The following is an 11,196-nucleotide window of genomic DNA, read 5'->3' as shown; positions in this document are numbered from 1 at the left end:
CAAATGTTCATTTATATCCTGTTCTCCTTCATTGGCCCCTCAATGATGCTCAACCAATAAGAGAACATGCAGTTATTAGTGAGACGGCAGCTGTGAACACACAATGCGGTTGTGTATGCAAAGCAAGCGAGGCAGAGATAAAGTGGAGGAGAGCCGGAGATGGACATGGAGATAACGTGAGCCGATGAATTTGAGATTATTTTAAAAAAAAAATCCACTTTGTTAGAAGTGACTTTGCAGATAAGAGCTTCAAGTACAAGTGACCTTTCTACTCCAGACTGGTTGCGTTATGTCGGCCTTCCTCGTCAATTTGCAGTATTTTCAGTCAGCAGAGTCTTTTTCTCAACAAACTGCAGGAAAATGAGCAAATCTTTGTCCTTCAGACAACAAATAGAAGCTCTGGTTTCTGATGCCCATGAATATCAATCGCTAGAAAATGTAATCTGTTAGGTTTGTGGTCAGAGAAATGACAAGGTTAAAGTATCACTCTTATGTATTTCAAGGGAAAGTCCTCCATTAAAATCTGTTCAAAAATATCAGCGACAAAGGTAACACTTTACAGCACAGAAAAATACAGTTACTGAGGAACAAGTGAGGAACAAGCTGATAATTAATGACGTGACAATGAGTGACAATTAGAGAAGAGACTAGGAGGCGCTGCATTAATGGATCATTAGGTAATAAAAAGCTCATAAATATTTTTACTTTCTTCATCAGTCATTACTAATTAACTTTAGTAGCCACTCATTCATTGAGAACTACTGAGTAATTGGTTGTTCTTTTTGTCATACATCATGCTGAGTGATTACCAGCTAATCCTGCAGTACTTGATGATGATCTGACCATAACTTACTCCTCTGTGCCCTTTGATTTAAAGCCTTTCCAAACTAACCTGTAGATGGTTTTATATTGATTCATTAATATCATGCAGAGCTGAACACATGACATCCTATCTCATTATAAGAATAAATTCATGTACTACTGGATCATTACTATTGATGCTTTAACAAGTGTCACATTTTAATGATGTAGGTGGTCGACATGAAGCTCGTTTTAATGAGTTACTTGTAGGTTAATATGTGGCGAGTCGCCATGTTTTATTACTTTATTGCATGTTTTGTATAAAAATCTCAATTTGAAAGATAACAAGACAGTATTTAATGTATTTTTTGTGCAGTATATGTGATATTATTTATTTATTTGTTGCATTTTAATACTTTTACTCACACATTTCCCTCTTCTTATTGCCCAACTTTGCTGTGTTTTTGATTGATTCAAATGCTTCCAAATTTCGTTCCTCTTTGCATCTTTTGATCTGCAACTTGAATGACATTCTTGATCTTAATCTTGATCCTAACAAATGCAGTGATGTAAAAACACAACCTTTCCTTATGAAATGTGGTTGTGTAAACTCACACCGATTAGCCTCAACATTAAAACCACTGACAGGTGAATGACATCCATCATCTCGCTCCAGTGCATCTTTCTGCTTGGTGACCTTGGGATTCATGTGGACGTTGCTTCGACGTGTACCACCCACCTAAACATTGTTGCCTAAAGCACATCCCACAGTGGAAAAGTCACCCAAGTCACTAAGTCCTCTCCAGCAGCACAATGGTTCCTCCTCCACACAGCACATATGCAGGATATATGCATAAGAACAGCTTGAGGAACCGAAAGCCTGAAGCACTGATTCTGCTTCTCAACTCCACAGAGTCCAATCTGCTCAAGATTTCACGAAAGTGTCTGAGCAAGGTCAGTCCATGGAAGCCCCATTCCACAATCCATAAGAGCCAAAGCATCTGCTGCCAACATCCCAGCGCAAAACACCACAGAGGTCCAATCAGGTCAGAACTGTTTTGGCAGCATGAGGAGGACATACACAACATCAGGCAGGTGGTTTTATTCTTGTGGCTGATCAGTGTGTTTCCTCTTCTCTCATAAATATCACAGTGCGTTTGACAAAAGCATTATTGTTACGTAAAATGAGACTTTAACAAGAAAAGCAGCCTTGTTGCCAGCCTTGTGATGATGCATTTTTCAGACGATCTTGTTGGTTTTTTGATGATTTATTCAGCATGAAAAGATGGGAAATGTCCTCAGTCCAAAAAGGTACACCTTCACCTCCAGGGGAAAATTCTATCTCTACAAAATCGGAGATTATTTGCTTTGCCAGTTGTCAGAAAAATAAAGTATTTTGACAGTTAGTTAATCCAGGGATGAGCCAGAAAAAGCTCAAACCAAAACCAAATGCCAAATTCCCAGTTCCCAACGCCACAGAGTTCCTGTGATCATGCCCCGATGGATCAGATTTTTTGGTAGCAGGAGGCAGAAATGCACGATATTAGAAAGTTGTGGTGTATATAGCAATATAAAAATAAAGTTAATTTATTTTACAGTTTGCTGGAAGCGGCAGTGACTGTGGGTGCAGCACTTAAAAATCACCAGCGTAGCAAAATGGAGATAACGTTTGCTCATTGTCTCAAGTTTTAAGCCAACTCAAGCAGAAAGCCCCAAAGAGAAACTTTAAAACGATTCGACTGAACGCTCCAGAACAGCAACTAAATGGCCCTGGAGGTGAAATTGTTTTTTTTTGTCAACTGGCTAAGAATAAACTTTAAATCAGCTGCTTGTCAGGGATGCTGCTAACATTAAACGCGGTTGAGGCAGTTTGTTCGCTACTTTCTTTAAAACCTCCCGAGGCTCTTAATCCTGCTGTTAAATTAAACAGTGTGTGACAGGATTCTGAATGTGCTCCGCAAGGAATTTCATTTTGATAACTAGAGACTTGGCTTTAATATCCCCATCAAATTGTGTCGATATAATTTTAGTTTTATGTGTAAAGATACTGTAGCACTCAGGGCTATGCATGCTTGTGCTGCTGTAATGAAGAGATTCTGGGACAAAATATTTGGCTTTGATGTTTTCTTAGTATAAACAGTAAACTATAGGATATTTTTCCGAGAATTTCATCTGGAAAAATGAACATCCAGTCAGTAGCTGCTGCAAAACTGTGAGGCCAAAATGAACAACCTTCAGCTCTACGGATGGGAGACTCCTGGGACATTTTTAAAATCCAAAAATTCTCTGTATCCTCATCACCAGGTCGGATTGAGAGTAGAAAAAAATATTGCAAAACCTGACACTTTTTTTGCTTTTACCTAATCGAAATTACTGAGTAAACAGCAGCCTTTTAAAGTAAACTTGTTGTTGAACTTGTTCTACAAATTCTCAACTGCAGCTTTGCAAATTTGATGCAACAGAAGTGAAACAAGTCTTCATTAAATGTGCGTTTTTGATAACAGATGCAGCCTGGGGTTCAGCATTCCCAGGATGTCTTTGAATTATGTGGCTTCACCAATCCTCACATGCTATCACACCACCTTGATAATTCATCCCAGGGCTTTCTGAACCTGCTTGTGAGCATATTCACATAAAACGGGGCATCAGATGACCAAACATTAACAGGTTTTACAGCTGCATATTTCCCACAAGCGGAACAAACTTTAATCCTAAATCAATATGAGGATTTTTGAAGTTTAATCCAACCTAATAGCAACACTTCTGCTGCATCCAAAGCAGGAGAAAAAGCTGGCAAGTAACTGTGCAAATGCACAAGTGAACAAGCTTATCAATATCACTGCCCCATCATTAAGATCTGACTGTAATTACAGTTGTATATTCCATTAAATGTGCCCAGATGAAGCCTTTTTCTTTCTGCTGCTGGTGTTAAACGGTCTGAGGAGCAATAACAGAACAAATATAAAAGCATCATTCAAGCCGGTAAGTGGGTTCTTACTGCGAATCTCAAAAGATCAACAAGTACAAGGATTTAGTGCTTTAATCTGTCTCTGTCAAAGGATTATGTACTGTGGAACAACAAAATGGCTTTAAAATTTCTTGCCGTCAAAAGGAATAAAAATAAAGCAAGGAAAACTCGAGTTCTTTCCACTGGGAATCTGTACCTCATATCTGTCCTTGTCAGGTCCCTGTATAAATACTTTAGATTTTTTTTTTAAATAAAATAAAAAATAGAGCAAAAATGTAGTTTCAGAATAAACATTGAAATATTAATGTTTTTTTTCTTTAAGACCTGTGACTTTACAAGTCCAGATGCTAATATAGTCTGACTGGTAAACGTATTGATTGAATTTTGATTGTTATTCCACAGTTGTAGTCTGATCTGTGCTCTGTACTCGATGGACACTTGGAGATGACAGTCTACAGGCACTTTCACATGAGGACTGGAGGTCCACAGCAGAAACATCTGGACCCTTAAACTGATTCATTCCACTATGTCCACATGTGAAATCACTAAATTATCCTTAACTCATTCTGCTGCTGGTTCTCTCCTGCTGGTGCTGGTGTTGTAAATCAGCTGTTTGCACTGTGTCGGCCCCCTGGAAAGTTTTGTCCCTGCAGGGAACAAAACAAAGTGGGGGGAGTTGGACCTCATGAGGCTTCAGCTCACCTGGTTCAGTTCCATTATATGAGGTGATGCCAGTCAGTAAATCTGTCTTTCCTTTCTTGCTGCCCGCTTGTTTTTTTGTGCTATTCCATCTTTTCTGGTCTCCCCTTCGTTGTCCAGACTTGACACATGCAGGGTTGCCTGCTTTTTAAATGGACTAACTCAATGGCTTTTTTGGCCTAGTTATGTGTCAGATAGCAGGTTCTGCTTAGGGAATCTATTGTGTCAACTAAGGTGTGCTGCTGAATGGGGGAAGAACGTTTTGCTTGGAAACGCCTCGGTGTCTTCTGGAGGGCTGGTTTAATCGACTGACTTCCCATCCCTGATTCACGGTGTATAAGTACCACTTACAATTACCCGCTCAACCTCTTGAATTGCGTAGTATTTGGTGAGATACAGTAGGCAACTGATTTCAGTTTTATTTTTCTGCTCTTCTTGAGTTGAACCTGCTCCATTATTTGCTATCTTCTAGCTGAGTGGTTTTGAATTTGTGATCAGCTGTGGAGGATTTTATTCTCCTTCAGTGGAGTTATTGGATCAGTGTATGAAGGACTGTTTATTAAAGATTGCCGAGTATTTTGATATTGAGGTGAATGAAAAATGTCTGAAAGATGGAGATGTGGGAAAAAATGAGATTTTTAACCTTGTCATTGAAGATTGTCTGACTGTTGCTTTCATTTAACTTATTCTAACACACTTGAGATGAAAAAAGAGCAGAGTCAGTGATCTTTGGTCCACCTGTTAGTTTATTTTACACGATACAGAGAAGGCAAAAACTGAACAGGACATCAGCTTAAATACAGTTCTTTATGCTGCCCAACATGCGTCATAGAAACTCCTATCAGACTGTGTGAGGCCAACTTTCATGAGTCAGCGTCCAACTTTCTTCTCGTGGTTACATCCTGTGTCCTGTTTTTTGTAAGTCGTGTTTAAATCAAAACATCATGAGATATGTGTTCTGCCTGTTTTTTGACCCAACACAGAACCTTCCAAGCTGGCTGAGTCACGCATATAAAGCATACAAAAAAATCTGTCCTATCAAGGCTTCCTTTGGCTATCTATCCTGAGAAGATGATCAATTTGGACGTCTTGCCATCATTACATTTTAGCATATGTGATTTTATATTTACATTTAGAAAGCTTATTAACATTCTGTAGCCCAAGCAGTTTCTGGGCATGTTTAATTCTTTTTTTACTGTCACATTTGTACTCACTGTGGGCTCATTTATCACTGCAATATTAAATCCTCCACCTCCAGAAGTCAGTTTTGCAAAATGCCATGCCATAATAAAAAAGATAAAAAATATAGTTGAATTTCTTTATATATTTTACTTGAAAAAAACTTGAAATCAGCATGTACATCATTATTCCATCTACCACCCATGTTATCAATACTAAAAAATTCTACACGCTATAGATATTTAGTGCTTTCATTTTTAATTTGTCTTCTTACGATCCCCTTTTTACTCTTTGCAAACTCAGCCTTTAGTTCCCAGAATTTTTGTCACATCAGTGTTAGTCAGAGCTGAGTCACTACTGACTGGTCTAAGGACCAAATATTTTTTTAATTTTTACAGAATCTGGCTAGTGATAGTTAAATGTGACACATGGAGTAAAGCGATTTTGATAAAATATCCTGATTTTAGGCTTAGGTTGCAGAAAGAAAAAAACGCTGTTCACAGATGGGAAATTTGAAAACTTGATGAATAATCTTTTCTTTTTCACAATTTCTGGCGGGTTGTGGTGCTCAGAGAGTTAAACATGAGTGAAGACTTGGTTTAAATAATTATATATTCTATATACCGACTGTATTTTTAACACACAACCTGCTATGACCACTGAGGTTTTAATCTTTAAACAGCAAAATTAGTTGTTTATGATTAAATTGTGACATTATAAACAAATGAAATGCATAAACAAGTGAATATAAAAGAATGTCTGGCACCTAGCAGGGGACTAGCACTCTTAAAAGACAGTGTCGTTCGTTTAATAGCAGCCCTGGCCTGCATTAAAACAAATGAGCTCCCAGACACTGACCGAGCGCTCTGCTTTCTGGTGGGGTTGCTGTTCTGGAAGACAGTAGTTTTAAATTGGAGCTAACTTGAAATTGCTTTCAAAGTTCACCAGAAGTTTCAGACCTCTTCTCTCTCTTTCTTTGAGCAGGTAGAACAGTTCCAGGACTGGTCTGATGAAGAACGTACAGTACTGTCACAATGAGTTCTCACAGGTAAGGAACAGGAGGAATGAGCGTCTTTAACTGTAGAAGAGAAAATGAATTCTTTTAAGTCTGCAGTGTTGTGGGTTTTTGAGTTCCTGTCGGCAACGTTTCAAAAAATTTGACAGATGACAGCATGTGACAAGTCAGATTTGTGTGGGATTTGATGGCATTAACGTTGTGACAGCAGTTACTTTACGTTTGTTTCAGTTCAATAGTGCTGCGTTGAATTCTGATTAGTATTCAGGATGCAGAAAGTACCAACCAAAAAGATAATACATATAAATCTTTGTATTTTCAGGAAGCTGCAGGCATTGATTTTCGTCCACGCTGTGTATCTGCAGCCTCAGGTGATAATTTGACACTTTTGTCTTTAGCTCTTGTACATCCAGCATCATTTCCTGCCAGCATATGGTAAGATTCCTTCTGGAGTGGTGAATATTCAGCAGGCTGCCTCATAAATCAAACTCGATGTGAATGTGTTTTTGCTAAAAAATGACCTCTCATGGTGCCTGGATGCTACAGAAACATGTGGAAACGTGTCTTCGGCTTTGGTGGCTAATAGGAAGCAGTTTTATTAGACAGATGGCCTTTCCCCATTCATCCTGCAGGCGATTTACATTTCTTGGCTGTTCATTATGCAATCAACGTGATGTGTGAGGATGCTTGACCTGGCTTGATTGCTATTTAGCATCTCGCTACAGTCTCCCTCGCTCTCTCTGCTCCGGGCAGCTTTGCAGAGAGCCAAGGTCGCCTAAATTGATTCAGTTCCTCACCGAGCTCACGCCGATTCTCCAGCAGGGTTTTAATTGCATTTCTGTACCAATAACTCTCATGACAATCACGTACTGTACTACAACACACACACACACACACACATAGAAAGAACCTCCATCGCTTTTTTGCTTAAATTGGCTGCAGTGATGATGGAAAAGGAAAGATGAATGAAAAAGAAACGCTGCAGATTTTCTTTTACTTTTAAGATGTTGCATTAAAGCTGCTATGTATTGCAGGGACTGTTTCTCAATTTAGGATTGAAGAAGGGTTAACAACTAATAATGGTTACTTATTTGAAATTACAAGTTGAGGCCATTCTTAAACAACTTTTGTTTTGCCAGGTGTGGCTGATCATGACCACTCTTTCGATTAGCTGTGTTAGTGACTAATTTGCAATTATAAACTGTAATACTTTATTAATAAAGTGCTATAAGAATAACTGATGTAGCCTGCAGTTGTAAATATTAACACGTTGGTAACAAGATGAATTTTATTCAATTATTAATACTCCATTGATCATTACCGAGAAGTGCGAGCTATTAATAATTTGTTTATAGCACACTAACATGCTGAAAGACACACTACAGTTTATTTCAGTTTATTTCAGCCTGATCGATATTAGATTTTTGGGAGAGAATGAAGATTTTTAGGGAATAGTAGAGTTACAATGAATAGGAAAACAAATTTTCAAGCAATGTGCTTCACAGAGTAGTTAGTGATTTACCATGAAGACGCCACTTGACTCCACACCGCCATCGGCTCAGCTGTGATCCTTACTCTGCTACATGTGCTGCAGACGGTATTGTAGACAGTGGAGTGCACTCTGCTGGACGAAACTGCGTGATGACACTGTTTTGAAATTATCTCAAGCATTTTTTTCTGTGTTATGTTCTGTAAAATAAAGTTTTCACATTAGACAACATATATGCTGATACTAATATATCTCTGATGGACCAATATTGACCAGCCAATCGATCAATCGGGCTCTACTTTCTACATCAGTTTCCAAATTATCGATCTAAGCATTATGCATTATAAAGGAAAAAAAGTTTTCTTATTGGGCAGCATATACACAGATAAAGATATATCTGCTATATCAGCAGACCAATGTATCAGTCAAGCTCTATATTTTATACACCATTTGCAAGCTCAGTGTCACATTAAATAATGTACAACTGTTGCCAAATACACTGACTCAAAATATCCCTTATCCGCTTAAACTGCACAATGTTTTATTCACCATAATGCTTTTAAATGCTGCACATAGACAGTCTGTAATGGAGGAATATTGCGGTTGATCTAAACAGGCACAAATACAGCAGAAGTGTCATGTCGGAGAGGGTTTTTCCCCAACCTGGCAGCCCAAAAACTAATCAATGAAAAGCTTATTACGGCTCTATACAGCATTAGCAGATGATCAGTCATTAGCAGAACCAATATCTGCTGCTCATTATGGCAAAGCTGACTAACAACCTCATGAGGGCAAGAATAAAAATCTAAATTATGAAATCATCAAATCTAATAATATTGATAATAAATCAGTCTCGAGGTTTTTCTGATATCTCAGCTCCACATCTGTCCAGGTGTTCAACCCTGCTGCAGCTGCTGTTTTAGGAGGACACATTAGTGGAATTAAATCAACTCTGGCAGCCTGTTGACTTTGTCCTCCCACCATCAGGGCTGTAAAACGTGAAGGTGCGCTCGTTTGCTGCACCTCTCGCTCCACCCCACCCCCTCCGCGTGCGTGGACGTGTGCGCGCATTCCTTCGCATCCAGCGGAGCGGCAGTCGGAGGTTGAGGGTCCGTACGGAGAGGACGCACCGGGCAGGAATCAGCCGTGACTGTCGCCGTTACAACAAAACAAAACATGCAGGTAAGACTCTGATTTAACAAGAACGATGATAATAATTCTTTTTTGCAACACGAAACGACGCGCTGTTATAATTTCCTGCAGGTGGCAAAAGCAAAAACGCGTCTTAAATAGAATGAATACCCAAGATCCGCTCATGAAGCTACTTGTTGGTTTAATTTGCTGTGTTTATCCTCATTTTTTACCTCCTTCCAAGACCATCAGAGGCTCATTCGCTTTTACTTTTTTAGCCGAAAGCTGAGTTTGGGAGTGAAGTTATGTAATTTGCAGCCCTGCTGTGGAGGAGACGCTTCGCTTTCAGCGCGCAGCAGAAATCCTGCAGACAGCAAGTGTCACTTGGCATCACGTCTTCCGACTTTTCCTCCTTCTCTGCACGTCATTTTTGAACGTGTGCTGCGTTCGCGTGTTTCTTACTGTTGGTGAGATGCAGAGTCCTCACGAGTGACTTCATGTCTGTAAATATCTGGACTGAAACCCCGCACGGTCTGCTCCAAATCCCCGATTCTAGGAAGAGGAGTGGGATTGTGTTTGTAATTCTGCCTCTGCATGTCCTCCTGCAGCCTGATGAAGCAATTTAGCGGATCAGCCCTCCACAACAAGCAGCCTCTGAGCCTAAATCCAAGGTAATAGACTGTAAAGTGAAAGCCCTGCCTCCACAAAGTGACTTCCAAACACCTTGCAAGGCAGCGCTCATTAATGCTCCCACTGTGATCTGGTTCTGGTAGTTTCCCTACTAGAAAACAAGGGAAACCTGTTACTGCAGAAGCAAACCAGGTCCTTTTAGGAAGGGCTGCAGCTCCTTTTGGCTTGGCTGCACATCATTTACGAGAAGAAGCTGTGTGTGGCTTCATGTCAGAGTTGTTTGCTCGCATGCACTAGAAAATCTGAATTTCCCCATCAGGTCAGTTCAGATCAAATGGCCTCCTCCTGCACACAAATCTTTCACATCTGCACCAATACATGCAGGTCCCAGTGCTGAGAGTTTCTTTGTGATTGACGAGGTTCATCATCAATCACTTAGCGGGTCAATCAGTCATTCAGTAAATTGGTCGATCAGTCACACAAACATAATGAGATGGAGAGCCGAGGTCTGCGGGCTCTGCATTATCGTGGGCTGTGTGCGTGATGGAAACGACTTCAGGGTGTGAATTTGTCTCTCATTTGTGCTTTATGATCTTTTTAGGCAATCATGCAGTCTATAAAATGTCAGAAAATGTAAAAAAATAAGTGAAGCAAATTGAGTAATTACCCACCAAATAGAGTTTAGCTGTAATTTCTGTTGTTTATTTGCTGCTCTCCTTCCATAAATGTGACACGCAAGTTAAACCAAGCATTTCTGTTCTGCATTATCAGTGACAGCAGCCGTTATTAGCAGCAGATTGATCCCTGCCACGGGCCGACTGCTGCCGCTCCTCTCCTTCAACATTTTGACTTTCCCTTCTTCCTCTCTCTTTCCGAGTATTGACCTGCAGGTGTTTGAATTAAATCACGCTGAGAGGCATCTGGGTGCCTCATGGTGTTGGTGGGTGACTCATTTTTGATTTTTTTTGTGCCGAAAAATGATCAATAGGGTTTGTGGTTATTCTCTCATTCTGAGTCATTTTCAGCAACATCAGAGTGCCACTTTGAAAGAGTGCTGCTGAACCCTCACTGACATTTTCTTATACATAAAACATCATTAAACATCCGATATTTCAGCCGTTTGACAAATGCTCGACTCATGCCAAGAATAATTTTGTGCTGAAGAATTAAATATGCTCGATCCCAATTCTGCCACCTGCTTTCGTCTGCTTCTGTTAGAGAACAATTCTGGTGATATTTCGTATTTTTGTTATTGTCAACAAACACACCGATGAGTCAGTGCCA

General features: G+C 39.8%; 1 protein-coding gene across 1 annotated transcript in view; it reads left to right on the top strand.

The window, feature by feature from the left end:
* The first annotated feature begins 9,189 nt into the window (after positions 1-9,189).
* The window catches only part of kcnip3b (Kv channel interacting protein 3b, calsenilin), a 56,632-nt gene continuing 54,625 nt past the window's right edge, over positions 9,190-11,196 (top strand). The window contains exon 1 of the mRNA XM_022196072.2: positions 9,190-9,333. Within this exon, the coding sequence (XP_022051764.1) occupies positions 9,328-9,333 (6 nt within the window). The 5' untranslated portion in view covers positions 9,190-9,327. The remainder of the gene's footprint in view (positions 9,334-11,196) is intronic.

The sequence above is a fragment of the Acanthochromis polyacanthus genome, chromosome 7, assembly GCF_021347895.1.
Source record: "Acanthochromis polyacanthus isolate Apoly-LR-REF ecotype Palm Island chromosome 7, KAUST_Apoly_ChrSc, whole genome shotgun sequence".
In the NCBI taxonomy this organism is placed as follows: Eukaryota; Metazoa; Chordata; class Actinopteri; family Pomacentridae; genus Acanthochromis; species Acanthochromis polyacanthus.
Note: the sequence above shows the minus strand (reverse complement) of the source record. Positions and strands in the feature narration are given on the sequence as shown.